This window comes from Rhipicephalus sanguineus, chromosome 7 (genome assembly GCF_013339695.2).
Source record: "Rhipicephalus sanguineus isolate Rsan-2018 chromosome 7, BIME_Rsan_1.4, whole genome shotgun sequence".
NCBI classification, from domain to species: Eukaryota; Metazoa; Arthropoda; class Arachnida; order Ixodida; family Ixodidae; genus Rhipicephalus; species Rhipicephalus sanguineus.
This window is the reverse complement of record NC_051182.1, coordinates 160,704,925-160,722,763: the sequence shown is the minus strand read 5'-3', so window position 1 is coordinate 160,722,763 and position 17,839 is coordinate 160,704,925. Positions and strand designations below refer to the sequence as shown.

General features: G+C 45.0%; 2 protein-coding genes across 3 annotated transcripts in view; both read left to right on the top strand.

Annotated features, from left to right (window-relative positions):
• The window catches only part of LOC119399222 (caskin-1), a 512,467-nt gene that overhangs the window by 415,116 nt on the left and 79,512 nt on the right, over window positions 1-17,839 (top strand). The gene's annotated exons all lie outside the window — the stretch shown is intronic.
• LOC119400422 (protein AATF) overlaps window positions 1-17,839 on the top strand; it is a 99,695-nt gene that overhangs the window by 70,629 nt on the left and 11,227 nt on the right. Inside the window, exons 6-11 of one of the 2 annotated variants that reach the window (XM_037667447.2) lie at window positions 1,562-1,700; window positions 2,551-2,742; window positions 8,670-8,775; window positions 11,784-11,876; window positions 11,942-12,063; window positions 15,619-15,699. In XM_037667447.2, the coding sequence (XP_037523375.1) occupies window positions 1,562-1,700; window positions 2,551-2,742; window positions 8,670-8,775; window positions 11,784-11,876; window positions 11,942-12,063; window positions 15,619-15,699 (733 nt within the window). Of the gene's footprint in view, window positions 1-1,561; window positions 1,701-2,550; window positions 2,743-8,669; window positions 8,776-11,783; window positions 11,877-11,938; window positions 12,064-15,618; window positions 15,700-17,839 lie in introns of both variants that reach the window. The other variant, XM_037667446.2, reaches the window with a different exon arrangement.

The window sequence follows — 17,839 nt, the reverse complement described above, 5'->3', positions numbered from 1 at the left end:
GAAGTTGGAGTGCCGCCAAGTAGCTGGGTCATGCGGCGAAGCAGCTCGGTTGGCTTTCTATCGCCAAGTTCCTCCGATGATAGGAGCTGTTGAATGCATCGCGACTCGGAGTCGGTCATGCGTCATAGTAACTCCCGTTTCAGGGTGTCGTAGGGGTTGGCGCGGGTGGTGGAGCTAGCAAAATGTGACGAATCGAAGCTGTGGTGGTTGGTCTGAGTGCAATCACGACGTAATCATACTTGGCCATCTGCAGGGTGATGGTGGAACTGTGCTTCGATGTGGATAAACCAGTGCCCACTATCTGCAGGCCAGAACTCTGGAAGCTTGAGTGTGGTGACGGAAGGTGTTGCATTTTCTTAAAATGCTTGGGAGTTCGGTTCCATGGCGTCGAAGAGAAGCAGCGGGACGAGTAGTTGCGATGCGTGAAGCGTCTGAGGTCAGCAACTTCTGGGAACAAAAGGCTCGAAGCAAGCAAACATTTATTTGCAGAGTAACTAAGCTGATGTTGCAGCCATGATTGCTTGCTTGCTTGTTCCCTTTTGTTGGCTCTTACCCACTACGGGGGATTGGCCATGAAACTGGCGGTTAACTTTTTTTTTTTTAATAAAGAATGAGGAATAAATCAATTGCCGAAAGAATAAACGAAATTTTAAGAATGACTTGTCAATATGGAATAAGGAGCAGAAGAATACAACAATATGAGAAACAATGAACGAATGAATGAAAGGAAGTCTGAAGAACCAAATTTTGTTCAGGAATAAGTTAACAAGGAATTCTTCGTGTCTCACCGAGAAATTCGCATAGGGCTGAGAAGACGCCCCAAGGGAAAGAATATTTTGAGAATTCAGATTAATTCTTAAGTTTCTGAATAACATTTCGAAATGCTTTTTCCTATGCCTAATGAATCGACGGCAGGTAAGCAAGAAATGATCAATGTTTTCACATTCCTGACAAAAATAGCATGATGTCCGAGCTTCTCTGCCTCTTCGCCTTTTTCTGCGGACCGAAGCACACTGTCCACTACAGCGCTATCGCCTGTCCGATGCCCACTACAAGCCCTTTCAAATGATATATTTTGCAGCTTTAATGCATCCGTACAAATAGACTTGACTAGATTTTCAGGTTCTTCCCAAGTTTCTTTTGGATGACTGTCTGGTATTCCAAAGAATACCAAGTTAGATCTCTGACTTCTGTTTTTTAAGTCGTCTAGTTTATCGGCAAACTTTTTTTCTGTTTCTTCGAGTGTAGTAAGGCGCTTTTCAGTCACACAAGTTTTAGTAATCACGTCGTCCAGCTTCTTCTGAAGTTCATCCTGAGTTTTCGCAATGCCCGACAGCTTTTCCAACACGGTTGCCTGCCCCGACCTTTAGCATTTCTTCAACTTTACTGATCTGTTCTTGCTCAGCCCCAGTCATGGGACCAGGGTTTAATTCTACATCACCAGACAAGAGCAGTAATGTCTGCGAGACCAGATGGTCCATTAATATGCGGCATTTCATGTTTTAACCTGCATTTTGGGCGGTATAAACAGATGTTATTCTTTCTGTTTTTCTCAACACAGCCAAGAGCAGCGTTGAATTAGTCATGCACCAGCTCCTTACCCTTCAGGAGCGCCTCAGGGATTCGTACCCAGAGATTCAAAGCATCTTCTCAAATGTCGCTGACAAGGAAAGAAATGGCGAAGGTGAAATTGACCCCGAGTAAGTGCATTGCCTATTCACCGCATGTGAATCTGAAATGGGCTTTTAGCTATTGCATGTTGTGACCATCTTTTGCTTCTTGAAACACGAAAGAAAAGAGACCTTGGAGCGTATTATTTTCTGCAGTTGTTTCTTGTACCACAAACAAAAGAAAAGAAGGCAAGTGCGCAATATTACTGTGAACATAAAATGATGGTGCGCATTTAATGACCTGGAAAGTGGGAAAATTGTGTGAAAGCTTGACACAGAAGGCAAAGCAGTAGTGGCATTGATGGTCCAAAGGGAGCAGCAGGGGACTAGGGCCCTCGATCATCAACTGCAGTGTGGCAGCAGCTGTCTTCCTTTTGCCACAGCGATAGCCAAAAACTATTCAATCTTCTGCATTCAACGTGAGCTTTGTCTCTCACACAAATATAGGGCACCGATATACATGCGGTGGAGGGGTCCACTTAGTCACACATTGAAGCGCAGAAAGGGAAATAAACATTTACTAAGCGAACAGCTAGCCAAGGATAATCCGTGCCAGGCCGAGGCAGGTGGTCTCCCAAGTCCAGAAAGCTGTGCTCGAACCAGGCCTATCAGGCTGAGGCTACGCTGCACCACTGAAGCCTTACACAGTGAATGGCAGTTGAGAAGACAATTTTTGCAAAACTATTCACTCCGTGATTCACAGAAACATGCAAGCTGGCCATTACTAACATGCACACACACACACCCGAAAGGAACACTCTGTGTAATATTCACGGAAGCATCACACTACTAGTTAACATGCTGAAGATTGCAGCGGATGCTTGTGAGCCCAGGAAATGTATGTGGTGTGTTGATTAAAATATTCCCATTGATCTGACAGAAATGAAGAAATTCCCAGTGACACCGAAGCCGAGGAGAGCTTGGACGAGAGTGAAGCCGAGCCACCTGAAGCCAGTCCTGGCAAGAGGAAGGCTGGCAAACAAGTACATCCCGATAAACCAACAAAGTGTCGTAAAATGGACGCCTGCATTGCATCGGCTGCAGAATTCTGGAAGAAGTTCGAGCCTTACAGGTTGGTCTGCCAAAGGTCACTTCTTGGGAGCAAAGCTGTTTAGGGAGAAACTGTTATACAGTATATTTTTGATACAGAAGAATCTCTGTAACCAGAAGTAGCACACGCAAGCTACTGCTTAGATGTTATGAGAATTTCTTGATTGCTTGGTTTTGTGCTTGAACGATGTAAAAACGCTTTCATTGAGCAGAATTAAAATTTTTACTGCTCTCTGCGGAAAGAACCACAGAAGGAAGCTCTAAAAGACATTTACCAAAATATCGGATGATCATTCTCAGCCTATTTTTGTCCACTGCAGGGCGAAGGCCTGTCCCAGTGATGTTTAATTCATGCTGTCCTGCGCAAGCTGATTCCATTCTATGCCTGCGAACTTCTTAATGTTGTCACACCATGGAAGAGAAAACTAGGTGTCTGGATGAGGAGGCAACTTTTTCTTGGTCATTGTTTAAGTCTTTCTCGGTAGCATTGGAGGGGGGGGAGTCAACCACAGCAGCTGGTGTGGCACATTGGGCTTCCAAAACATGTGCCCAAGCAAAAAAAAAAAGAATCGCTTTTAAACTGTGCCATATATGCCTGTGTATCAGTGTAAGTGTGTGTCTGGCGAGCCTTTGGGAAACAAGACATCTTCCTAAATATTTGAGCTTATATATTTCAGCTTCGTGCTACAAACGGGTGGTTGTCTATTTTCTCTTTCATATTTGAGCTTAGTAGTGGTATAGGAACTGGGGTTAGGTCCACTATAAGAATGCGTGATTGGCGAGCGAAAGACCCGAGAACCATTTGGGCCGATGGCAGGAGCAGAAGAAAGTACTTTTATTCTTCTTCTGTTTCGCTAACATTACAGCACGAGGAACGAGGCACGTGTGCCTGAGCAAGCTATATATAAAAGGTGGCCAATAAAGACAACTACATAGTGCCACTAAGGGCTATCCAGGCATGGATATGCTTTGCAACTCATGAAACTTCACTGCAGAGATGCAACTTTGCTGGGAAGGCTATTGCAGAGTCTGCCATGGTGGATCAGTGGCTACGGTGCTCGGCTGCCGACCCAAAGGTTGCGGGTTTGATCCCGGCCGCGGCAGTCACATTTCAGTGGAAGCAAAATGCTAGAGGCCCGTGTACTGTGCAATGTCAGTGCACGTTAAAGAACCCCAGGTGGTTGAAATTTCCGGAGCCCTGCACTAAGGTGTCCCTCATAATCATATTGTGGTTGTGGGATGTTAAACCCCAGATATTATTATTATTATTTAGGCTACTGCAGAATGCAAGTTTTTTTTTAGAGCAGTTTCTAATTGCACACGATTTAGATGTCAAGACTGTTTCAGCCACGCATGTCAAGTAAATGAGCTCCCACTGAAGAAATGCAATTGCTGCTTCGTACAAGTATTTATCTCGCACATTATTTGTCACATGTAGGCATCTCGCTTTGCAACTCCATACATACTGGAGAATTACAACCCTGCAAGGACTTCGGGTAGTCACCTCTTCCCCAGACTTTCTGCGTCTTTAATCCTGTGCAAACACTGTAAGGTAACTTGGCAGGTTGTGCTTTCGTAGTTTCACACAACACAACGCCGAAAAAAATGGACTTGTGTTATTTAATGCTCATGCGCACGTTATCAAAACAGCAACACATGTGAAATCAACTCTCAGTGCAGCTTCCCCCTGAACAAGGTTCCAGAGATTTGTAAGGTGTTGCATCTTTGACTGTTTACAGACCTGTGTCATCTTCCTGACTCTATAATAACGTAACAAATTTGCCACAATGTGTTCCCTGCATGGAATTGAGAATATATGCGGGTCCAGCATTGCCTCCACCGTAAATTCATACGCATTCCTCTGTTTTTGGAACACTTTCTCAGCTGCCTGCAGATAGTAAAAAAATGCTGTTATGTATTTGGGTGCCCATCTCTCGTTTTACAATTGACAAGTGCGCTTTCAGGCTTAGCATGGAGCTCAGTCTCTTCTACAAGGCTCTCTCGGCATACTGAGCTGCCGCTGTCATGCCAGCTGTCCTGTAGTGAATGACTACTGAAAGATTTCTTGAGCCTGGAACGCTCATGACAGTGGAGCAAAACTTATAATGCATGACACTTTGTAGCATGTGGCTGTTGAAAAACATGTGCCCCTGAAAGAGAAGTTGTTCTGTCAACTGCTTGTACCTCCCTCCCAAACAAATTGTCACTGTTCAGTGTCAGAGGTGCCACTGCTGATTGGAGCAGCGGCTCTTCCATTAATGACCAACACTTTCACATGGGCGCACACTTTGGTATTCGATACTTGATGCAACATTTCATATTTCTAGCTGTTATTTGGCATGATGACTTAAATCAGAAATGACATTTCACTGTTTTCACACGGCTACTTATTGTCAACTAGAATATTGTTAACCCTGTTTGTTCTCTGATCACTACTGCTGTCTTCCGTTCTCTCAATGCTATGGCTATGATGTTCTGTTCTGTCGCGTGCTGTGTCATCCTCAACAGTTTTTCATGCTTATCCTGCATGTTGGCATTGGCAGTATGCAACGATTGTGCACTTTTTGCTGTAGGGACAGTGGCAGATTGCCTGCCCATCCTTATTCTTCGGTGAATGTCCTTTTTATGAGTAGGCTCCGCTGTCTATAACTGACCTAGGTATGCATACTCTTGCACGGATCCTAAAGGTTGGTTGCCAAGCAGGAACTCTTTTTCTTTTGCCAGACTGAATGATTGAAAAAATTCTTGCAACACCTCTCTCCTATCCAGAAAGCCATCTTTAATAAAACAGGAAGATAGGATTTCCCTTCATAGCTACAAGTTATTTGGCTACCATTTGAAGCGGTAAGAGCTATGTCTTATCTAGCACATCACCAGCACCTCCTTGAAGCGACACAAAAAATTAAGCGTCTCATTTTCATTGCTTCTTCTGGCACTGTGGAATGCACCGATATTGCTGCATAAGTGGCAACACCATAAGGTTGTTAAAATTTTATTTCACTGGAGAAACCACTTTGATTTGAGTCTACAACAACACACAACAGCTATTTTTGTTATCGGAAGTGACATTTCATCATGTGGCAGTGACTACATTGGCTGTGCGTTTTCATTCACTTGACACAACAAGTCACGGGTAACATTCGCATGGTCCCAGCTAGGCCACACTATTGTGCTCTAAAAATCACAAAAACACGTTTTCTACCTCCTTAGATGCAAAAGGATTTATGTTTTTAACTATCAAACTTTGAAAACAATTGCAAAACAATGCTAGGTGCGCTGTGCAACGGCCACCATGAATCAAGACTTTCGGTATGTCTCTATAAGAGGTGCGCAGTGAGTTTTGGTTTCCTGCTTTCAACACTTCAGTTACTGTACACCAATTTTGATCATTCTTTTCGTGTTCATCTCAGTACTCAACACCACACACACTGCTACACAATGCTGGCACAAAGATGTCACAGGGCCCCTTTGAAAGCGAAACAGGCCAAGTGTAGTCCATCCATCAGTTGGGCCTCATGCCATGAGACACACTGGTTGATAGGCTCATTTCTTTATGCAAAACACTTCAGCAAAGATAGGAGGTTTTATAACAGATAGTGCTGCACCCCTGCGTACGTATCTCAGTAAACCTAACTGCCATCAATAAAAACGTGTTTGCCTACTCCCTTGAAGTTGTGTTCAACAGGATTCTACTGTTTACCAAACTGTGAGGAGATGGCGAAACCTGTGGGCTTATTAATAATTCTATATTGCCAAGTCAGGCAGGTCTCGTTTTGTGGTGGTCCAGTCATTACTACAGGAAACCAACTTTGGTATGTTTCATGTCTTGAAGTAGCAAGTGAGGGACAAGCTTGTGAAGTACGTGGGCCTATCAGGCAATAAGTACGTTCCGAATTTGCCACCATGGTCGCGTGCAGCACTTCCAAGGTTACACAAGTCGAGAGAATGGGCAGTGGCCGTAGCACAATTGTATGTGTAACATCTACGCGTGTAGTGTCGTGGCTTTGCATCACACTGTTTGCACCACACCACGAGGAACTTGCAAGAATACTGCTAAGCTGATATCCTTGAGCAGAACTCACATTTTCTCATCTGTTTGTGTGACGTACTGGGCTAGTTGGTCTTCCACGTTCATTAACCCTTTGAGGGTCGAATTTTTTCGCAAAATCCAGTCCAAGAATGTGTAATTTTTTTATTGCTGAAATAAATTCTTCAGACAATTCTATTTAAGAAAAAATTGTCTAAAATTCTTTTTCGTGACCGTAAAGTGACAAAAAAATCATTTTTGTTGTTACATTCACATGGTTTATTCATAGTAAAATCAAGCAAAATCCTAAAAAAAACTTAACAGTTTTTTATAAATAAAAATTATGCATTGTATTAAACATAGCTCACAGACATACAAAAATAACCGCACCAGAGTACTTTCCCGGTTAAAAATGTTCGTGCTCTAACACTAAAAATTTTCAGCGTGATAGTCTTTGAAGCATGGCTCGCTGCACACGCTTTTCAGATGTCGCTCCTTGATCGTCATCGGAGTCTGAACTCGTCGAAAAATCCTCGTCTGACAAACTGAAATCCAATGCATCAGATTCTGATTCGGCACTTGGGGAATAGTCCGCATCGAAAGTATCACTGCTCGACTCACCGGCAACAGCGCAACCGGCGCGCGCTTCCATAGCGTAAGCGAACTGCGTCAGTGAGCGCACGGAAGAAAACTCTATGGTTGTGCGCCCATCCAGAAAGCAAAACGAGTGAAAAAGCTACAGTAATCCTTCATCTTATCGCCAACAAGACGTAGTTCGTTTTTCCGAGGCCCTAAAACAGGAAACGCAATCACGGCGGCATCGTTTGTGTAATTTAGCGCCGCACGGAAACAGATGTAATCGCTCCCCCGAGAGCAATAAACGAGAGAGTAACAAGTGGTCACCCTTTGAGAGATTAGAAACCAAACAGCCATCAGCTATGCGGGCGCAAGAAGCGAAAACCACCCGAAGGACGAAACCAAAACCAGCCAGACTGCGTGCGGCGTTCTGATGCGTAATTGAAAGCCGCCACGCCCCGTTGTAAGCAAAACAAAACAAAAAAAGAGACGGAGAGACACCGGCGCACGGAGGTGCAACGGCCCATTAAAAAAATTCCACATATTCCCGAATCATGGCAGCATATTCCAAGCAACAGAAATGATCGAAGAAGGCATGCGTTTGAAACCAACCACTCCGTGGGCGCTCGGTTGCGCAAGCGATAGCCGGCGCGCCGTTTTGCGAAGCATAAAAAAAAAGCAACAACGGAGAGACATCGGCGCATGAAAAAAATTTCATGTATTTTTGAAGCGTGGCAGCACATGCAAAGCAAGAGAAATGATCGAAAAAGACGCACGTTTTGAAAATAAACGCTATGCCGTACGTGTACGACGAAAACACTTTGGTACCAGGAAGCTTCTGCCGTACATGTACGGCGAAAACCCTCAAGGGGTTAAACTGCGCTACAGTTACAAGGTACACTAGGTTAGAAAAGACGCACGGAACGAGAAGGACACCACAAGTGCAAACTATTACCTGGCTTTATTGAAGCGACAAGAAAGCAGGTGAACATGGGTGGCCACAGAAAACAAGTCGTCATGGTTCTTTTACCCCTCACCCAACTTTATTTTGATTTCTTGCAACCCCCTGTCCCTGTGTCCACCTTCTTTTCTGTCATTTCAGTAAGCCCAGTTGATAGTGCGCTTGTGGTGTCCTCTTCGTTTCATGTGTTTCTTCTAACCTGGTGTGCCATGTAGCCGTAGCGCAGTTTAATGAACGTGGATTTTCATCTGGACTGTCATGTGTGCATTAACACGCATCTGCTGTAGCAACAATGGACTAATGGAAATTCGACTTTCGTAGCCTGCAGCACACCCATGTTACAAAAACAGCTGCTTTGCGATAACTGCATAGGCTTTCATTGCAGGAACGCCACCATCGAAAAGTGGTACGAGAGGACACGGCTGCTGTCTGGAAAAGTTGGCCGTAGTTTTGCCTCCCTCGAGCAGTCTCCGGTCAAGCAGATTGAGCATGTAAGTAAGAGCAGATTACATGCATGTAAGTAAGAGCAGAAACCAGTTATGCTGTGTGATGCTGCAGTCGAGCCCATTCTGTTTCTACATATTTCAGTAGCTACATATTAACTGCAGAGCGATTTTCATGGCAGAGCTTGGATACCCAATCCTAATGTTGCCACTGTAGTCTTTGGGCATCACTTTCCTTTGTTCCATTTCTGGCCATACCCTTCATTCCATCCTGTCAGTAGCCATGTAAACCTCAGTCAGCCAATATTTATCTTATTTACTCCTATCTAGTGGCCACCTTTTTTTCAGATAAAGCAAGTCTCAAAAAATTTCCTGCACGTTGCAGTCATCTACGAAAACTGAAACCGCATTCAAAACCGAGTACGCAACCGAAAACACTTTTCTAAATGTCATGCATCCATTATGTCCGTACAAGTGTCGTGTTTGTGCTTCTTTTCTTGTTTCAAAACAAACACTCGGTGCTTCTGGATTGCCCTCTGTAGTTGCCTTGCCTCCCTGACTTGTGCTTTTGATCTCGTTAAAATGTACCCTTCGTGGTTGTAGAACGTCCCGAGCATGAGATGTGTCCAAAGTGACTGGCAGCTCCGTTGGTGCCCCGCCTGCAGTACTGTATGGCAACATGAATATTGGCTAATTCCATTCAGGATGACTAGATAGCGATGCAAAAGTGGTACCGTCTGTCATGTGCTCCGGTACAGTTTATTTTATGAAAAGCATTATCCACGATCAAGCACACCACCAAATGTGAATACATTTGAGCACTTGAAGCATGAGCAATATGCACTGTGAATCGTAAACTAGGGGTATTCGACATTTCGAATATTTTTTCAATAGTGTTTGCTATTCGATTCGATTTGCACTGAAAGTTCGAACTATTCGAACTTCCCAAAAGCAAATACAGTCAACGTCCGATTGAAAATGACCCATTCAGATTTTCAGTATGCTTCACCTCATCATACCCCGGTATTGCGGCAAAGCAGCCGTTCAAGCTCCATTACAGTCGCAAATGTACTAACTCAAGAAAACGCTGGTTCCAACATGGAGATGACAGATGTGGCAGAGGTGGGGGCTCAATTAATGCTGTTTTGGACCTGAAATTTTGGCAGGAAGTCAGAAAAATCGGAAGCCGAAGCTTTTTAGCATCCAAAATTTCAGATGTTCTTATATATCGACGTCTACGAGGCAGATTTGGAACTCCGGACTTGAAGGGAGCAGACCCTTGTCCGCCACATCAGTTGGGCTTCTACAGAAGTTGAAAGAGGAGGAGAGGCTGAGGAAATGGCATCTTTGCCCATCAAGTGTGAAGTGTTGTCAGCAACACTTTGGTTGCACCAAATCATGTACATAAATAGAATTCGGCCTCTACATTGCTTCATTCTTGATAAGACAACTATGAAACACCACACCGCCAGTGCTTCATCAACCTAGCGAAAAGAAACACTTTCATGTTGCTATCTCATAAGAATATGCTTAGGAATCCTCTCTAACTTTTTTTTCCTGCAATTTCGCTTCGAAGTATTACAAAAATATTCTAAAAATATTTGAGAAATATTCGAAAAATATTCAATTCGATTCGCACTCACACTTCAATATTCGAATTCGCTTCGCACCCAAAATTTTGCTATTCGCACAGCTCTATCGTAAACCAAAACATGCAACACGTGGGCACACAAGCAAGCAACACAAGGAAGAGCAACCGACGTGCGGAAACTCGCTGGCAGCCTTACTGGAAGCCATACCTTGTCTACATGATTGCACGTCAACCTCCCGAAATTGCAAATCAAGAAAGGAAAAAGAAAAGACTCGTCATAAATGCAAGCTCTTCCATTAACTACCAGTGCCCCCCCCTCCAAACGAATCGTTGCTGAGCCTCTGTTTGTTGTCAGGAGTGCTGTGGCTGATTGGGGAATAGCAGCGCATCCATCAACGATCGACACCTCAAAAGTGTTGCACGCGACTCTTGTGGGTGGTAGTGTCAATCATTGAAGGAATAGCCGTTCTTCTAATTACCAGCAGCACTCCCGACGGTGAACAAAACAAATGTAATGTAATGTTGTAACCATGCCACAGCATCCCCGAGCTCTCGTTCATCCGACCGTAACTGGTGGCACTAGCGTCGGTTTTGATTGTTAGTCAAACCCCTAACTTCGGATTTCAAATTTTAATAAAATGAGTCAAACTGCAGTCTTGTAAATACAGTAGGTTCTTGTCCAACCAGGCAATGGTGTCTGCCCCTGGTGATATCACGAGGTGTACCGGTTGACATCTTGGCAATTAATGGGGTCACCAGAATGACCAGGCAAAGAGAACATGTAGTTCAACAGATAGCGTTGGCGGGCTAGTTGGTGAGAATCCATAGCGCTATTTTAGCGCAATAAATGACACCACGAGAAAGAAGACAGAACGGAAGTGTTCTGTCTTCTTTCTTGTGGTGTCGTTTTTTGCGCTAAAATTGCACTATGGAAGAGAACATGATTTTTTTTCCTTGCATTATGTGACCCTGCTATGGCACGTAGCACTGCCACTCGCAGCTTAGGGGGCATTCTAAACAAGATGCGTGTGTTTACTTGAAATCTATAAAAAGATAACAGAAGTGGTTTACGTGCATTTCAGTGCCTGCATTTGTTAAAACTTGCACATATCATAATACTGCTGGCTTCAGAATAAACATGCAGGGCACATGATGCGCTTTTCAAGTGCTACTTGAAGTACTACTACTGATGCATTTTTCAAGTACTACTGTATAACTTCCGCAAACATTCATGTCTCTTTTTCAATTCGATGTACAGTCTGCCTCTTTTGTAAACGTTGAAAAAGAGCCAAGTTTTCATGCCTTTCACACTTATTTCCAAAACACTGTGTGAATGATCGTTGCCTCATTTGTCACATAACAATTGCTTGTTGCGAACTGTTATGCGTGCTACAGATAACTGTGTTGCTTGCCATCAGTATCGGAAAGTAGGTTTTGCTGATCCTCTTCCTATAAAAACCTCCAGATCCTCATGGATGAAGAACGACTGCTTCGCAGGACACAAACCAAGCGCTCCTCGTACAAAATTCTTGGTGCTCAAGAGTCGACGAACGATGAGGTAAGAGTCGGCAGTGGCTGTAACAGACGCGTAAACACGTTGCTCTGCAATCTTACTCTCAGCAGGAGCAGAAGTCTGGCACTGTGGATGAAGAAGTTTTTGATGATGATGATTTCTATCATCATCTTCTTCGGGAGATCATTGAGCGAAAGAGCTCCAACATTGACAACCCCGTTGCCCTAAGCAGGTAATCTATGTTCTAGTTATTTGTTAGATCCATGTTTGTTGCATCAATGTTCAACTTATTCGATGCAGGCATGATACAGATGGGCATCAGTGGTGGACAGGGTGTCTCGTGTGCTGTGATTGCCACCTAATAGCATTCTCAGTAGCATGAATTGTTGATGCAGTGTAGCTACAATGTAGCAGATAGTGTCGAATGCTACCATAAAGTCCGTAATATAAGTTGAATGAGAAAAAAGAAAATGCAATGAAAAGATGACGCCCATCTTATGTACCGGTCACTGGCAGAAAAACTATGGGAGTCTGAAATCAACCATCCCAGTTGCTATCACAGTCATCGATGCTACCAGCCTTATGCCGTGGGCACAGTGGCCATGCAGTGACCCCATCTGGCGTTTTCGCTTTTCTCTTGTGATTCTATTCTAGCTCAAGGCTGCTGTTTTTTCTACTTTCCTGTGAAAATGAGCAGAGACTGACAACAGTTCACCATAGTGCTAAAAAAAACGATTGAGTTTGTGGTGGCACAGGAAAATCTGGCAGCACACTGTGAGTTCGGGGTGTCCGAGGAAAGAATTTGCTGCTGGAGGACACAGACGAATTGCATCACGAAATGTGCAATCCGAAGAAAATTTCACTTCGGGGCCAGACTGCATTCGTGCATTCATGATCACTACTGGTGACTGATCTCTGAGTGCATCCAAGTGAAATGTTTAGAGATTTAGAGATAGTACGTATGTTTCGGCTTATGAAGGGGCATTTCAAAGGCTCCCTAGCGTGGTTGCAACATTTTATTAGGATAACGCCTATCCCTTTTTTTTGGCCTTGTGGCATGTGGAACCAGCGTGTACATGCACTTGTAAATAAATGGCAGCATTTGCCGTCACGTTTGTTTCACGGCAAGGGCACCTTTTGATATTTTGGCTATTCCTTGTACTCTCTTTTTTTCTTTTATATTTTCAGTGTTTTATAGTTGAGCGTCTGTGTACGGTCTAGCCCAACCTATATTCTGGTTTTTATGGTACGTGCCATTGGAGACGTGCAACAGTGTTGCACCATTTATGAATACTGTTAGCAACTTTCAAGTGGCATTGCAAAAATGTTGTGTCAATGTTGCTGCATTTAGGAAGTTACTCGAACATTGCCTAACTGTTGTAGGAACGTTCCTGCAGCATTGCAACAGCGTTGCGTTAACATTGCTTTTGAATGTTGCAGGAATGCTTGAAAAAACTGATGTTAACTAGATTTAGGCAACATTAGGATGTGGTATTGCCCCAATGTTTGGGCAGCAATGCATGCCACTAGCAATGGGAAACAAACTGAGCCAACAGGGTGAACTGGCAATGCCTGTCAGCCAGTACTAGTTTACACTGTGGGATTCTTGTGACATGCAGGTGCTACTTAAACACTAAAGGCAAATAACAATTTATATCGGAGTGAAAGCTCAATGTATGACAAATGTCTAAAACGGCAATATTATCAACAGCAGTGCCCTACTTAGCGAGAAATTATGCTAAATGTATCACACGATGAGCGCCACGAGCGGGACATTTTGGAAATTATCCCGATGACGTGAGAGAGTCTGAATACAATTAATCACTAGTAATCAAACTAGCTGCAATAAAAAAAAGAACCTTCCAGGCATCAAGAGACGTAATAAAATGCTGCCTGTTCGTTTCTGTTTGATTCATAGAAAAAGAACCTCTTTGGCGTTGCCATGGGGAACGGCGCGCGTGGTGCAAAGGTTCCGTTTTTGCCAAACTGCGCTTCGCCCGGCGCCCTGCTTCGCTCACGCGGTCGCATCTCTGTGGTAGTTTCGGTACCGCGTACTGCCGCGTGTGTTTTGCGCGCTCGTGAAAGTCGCTCTGACAGAAAGTTCGACAAAATGCTGCATGCATGTGATGTTTATGGATGCCCGAATGGCGCATGCCGCTGTGCAGTAAAGGCGGGCAACGTTGGGCACGGCAACAGTGACGTAAGAAAGACTGCTTTCAGGCGGGTGATCTGAAATGTGCTAACGCGATGCGGACCACTAAAACGTGATTTTATTTCAAAATAAGCACTTCCTTGGCACAAAAGTAGCACTACGAGGTTTCTGGACTGCTATTTAAACAATCAACGTTGACTTAATATTTGCCTTCAGTGTCCCTCTCTCTACCTAGTGAAGCTCAGATAATGCCCACGGGCTTCCACTTCCGCCCACTCCATCCATCGCTGGAGTGGGCGGAAGTGTGTACGCGATAGTGCGTTGCTCGCCAGTCTAATGACACTCGGTCATTACGTGCAGTTGGGGGGCGGTTCACCTGAACGCTCCGAGTGCCGTAATTACGACCAGACGGCAATTGCACACAAACCATCCCTCTGCCGCATCCGTCCGAGCGGTCACAAAACCAATTCCTCGCGTTTCCCTTTTGCGGCGCCAACACGTGTTTCTTGTTAGCGGCAGGTTCTCCGAACGGCAGCACGGGTACAGTAGCGCGGGTAAACGCTCAAAGGGGCGCATGCGGATGCCAAACAATAACTGAAACCAGGTGGCCGTGTGTCGCGTCGTCCCCGTCGTGCGACCCTCTTCCCGTTCAGCCCTTATCTCCTCCCTTTTGTTACAAGCAAGGAGGCGGCTTTGGCGGCCCTGCGCTTTGACGGCGTCACCACAGAGTCGCCTTTCTTTCCCAGAGCGGGGCCTTCCGCGTCTCCTCTTTGCGGCGCCGACACGTGTTCCGACAGCAGCGCGGCAACGTGGGAATCTCTCTGCGCTGCACAGAGTTCGTACACTGAACCACACAACAACACGCCGACTCTGCATGCCTCAGACTGACTGACCTTTTTCAAAAAATCATTTATTCCCGTTCAGGGGTAGGATGCTCATTGCGTGCGACGACTCTAGACACCTGACCACTTCGAGGATGGCTCGGCGAGCTGCAGCAACTCGGGTGTCTGCCTGTGGGGCCGGGAATGAGGAACTGGGCGATGTTATGACTACTCGGGCATCTGCCTGGGCAATCGGCACTTCTTGGATGAGAATGCTGTGACCCAACTAGCTTGCCAGGTCGTGCGGACAACGAGGGAGGTAGCCGTGACACGCAAAGGGAACCAAAATGTACCTGGCTCTTCCACGTCATCGCTGTCTTTAGGATGAAGGGCAGCAACCATCCTTGTTGCTGCCCTTCATCTTAAACAGAGATGCTTCCTCGCCGGCACATCCCCTTGTTCCTTGCCATCCCATTGTCAAGCTCTCGGTACTATCCGCGTGTGCCTCCTGACACACGCGGGTCGGTGACTTCTGTCAGTTGGTTCAGTGCTGAAGAGAGGAAGAAAGGGCACACATCCGTGTACGCACGCGCTGGGAGAGGAGGGCCCCTGATCTCCCTTTTACTTCATGCGGCGTGGTTGCTGGCAGAGCGCAGATCTTTATATTCTCCACAACACTTTCGCTTAGAGGTGTGCTTGCTATTGCACTTTTTTTTAATACCTGTAACAGACAATGGATCAGTGCACAACTGAACAGTGTGTGGATGAAAGAGTGTGATACTTGCACCGATGACTGGTAACTTTTGCGGCACAGGCAGTGGCTGGAGATCCAGAAGCTCCGGAAGAAGGTGAAGCGGAAAGTGGACACGCGGGCAAGCAAAGGCCGCAAGATTCGGTGAGCAGCTCTGCAATCCTTGTGAATCTCACAACTGGGTACAGATACAGAGAAAGCGAGCTGCTGACAAAACACTGCACTGTGTTTGCTTTTTCACTTCTCTCGACTTCATTCCTCATGATGTGCCTAATCATAAATGCAGTTGACTTTCATTGAGGTAGTAGGCCACACTCAAAAAGTCAATTTCCTTGCACAAGATCGATTTTTTGTTCTTTTACAGCGAAGCTGTTTGAGTGCTGTCTTTGTCGCCATCGTAGTAGTAGCACTAGTAGTAGTAGTAAAATCCCAAGCAAACGCCCCCTCGACGGTGAAAGATAATCCGACAAGATTTAGAGAGGGGGCCCTTGCTCAATCGCGGATCAAAATTCAAGATGGCGGCGAAAGAGCCGCGCGTGCTTCCAATGAAATACGTTATTGAATAGGCATCCATTCACTGACGTTATTAGCCCATGTCAAGCGAATAAAAACACTGAATGAAGCAGTGAAAATGGCGGGAGGGCAGGGGGTCGCCTGCTCGGATAGGAGCGCTTGCTCGGGATTTTACAGTGGTAATAGTAGTCGTAGTCATGCAGGTACGCGACCAGGATAGAGAGGACGGGTTCTGATAAGAGGAGGCAAGGGAAAGGGGTTCACGTGATGAAGCTTACGTAAGGTTGAAACAGTGGATTGAGAGGAATGGACTGTCAGGCGACTTGGTATTTCAAGAAAACTGTGTGAAAAATGTGGACAAAGGGAGACGAGAACAGCACAAGCGCATACTAACAACCGAAACTGATACAGTTCCTTGATCTGGTTATTCGGTTTGGTGGTTCACATGTTTGCTGACTTTACTTACCATGTTCTATAAAGCCAATTTTGGATTTCAGATCCAGCCACTCCAAGCTAGTCAAAAACGGCGTAGCCATTTCCTGTTTGACCTCGACATTAAAGAAAACATGCCCACACTTCCTTGCAGAAAGCTTCACTGAGCAGCTGGGGGGACTTAAGGAGGCACGCTTTCCTGCAGCCATTCTGGCTCGCCTGTGCGAAAGGATTCTGCGCAGCTTGAAATCCTAGTTGAAAGATTCGCCTCGTGTTGCGAGAGATCCCAATAAGAAGGTGCTCGTCAGCATTCCCTACCTGCATGGTGTGTCACACCACCTGAAGAAGGTGGCCGCAAAGTATGGTATTCACGTCTTATTTTCTGCGAGGAATAAGTTAAGCAGAATATGTGGGGCTTTTGAAAGAACAATGGAGGGCACTGCACAGAAGTGGTTTGAGTGTAAAGTCAAACACAGAAACGCCCTGTCAGATTGTGGTAAGGGAGTGGTATACTCTGTCCCTCTTTCTTGTGGCAGCAACTATATCGGTCAGACCGGCCGCTGTCTCAACGAAAGGTTGTGCAGTCACCGATTATCTATAAAAAGACAACCGTCAACTAACTTGTCATTGCATTGTCGTGAATGTAATTGAAGCCTGGATTTCTGAGAAACCAGGGTCATTGCGCCACAGCACAAAAATTGTACGACTCGTGAGCTTGTTGAAGCTTATTTTATTTTAAAAGCCAGAGATACGGCTTTTAAAGATACGGAACATGACGGCAACGGCAAAAAGCCGCCGAGAGTGTCCATGTAAGTGCTATCGCAATAAAAGTGGACATTTAAGTTTCCTGGTCTTCTAATTTGTACATGTCAGCAGTTGTGTTTTGTCAATGTGAACATTTGAAAAAAAGTTCTCTGAAGGGTAGTCAGGTTTAGCTACGCAGTGCATTGCTTATCTCTCTTATCCTCTCGGTTCTCATCGGCTGCGTCACTTTAATGGCGGGAGCACAAGCTTTTTCAATTCATTTTTATAGAGTCTCACTGAGTTTAGACTGAAGGTAACTTTGATTAGTTTATCTCTAGTCTTCAGTTGTTGTCCATGTCAGTTATATTAAACATGGAAGTTCTTCATTTGTCTGAAGTCTAGTCAAGTGTAGCTATCCAAAGCACTGCTTATCTCTTGTTTTCTCAGAGTTATTGCTCTGTCAGCTGTGATGTTTTATTTATGGGAGCACACACACACGCATATATGTGTGTGTGTGTGTGTGTGTGTGTGTGTGTGTGTGTGTGTGTGTGTGTGTGTGTGTGTGTGTGTGTGTGTGTGTGTGTGTGTGTGTGTG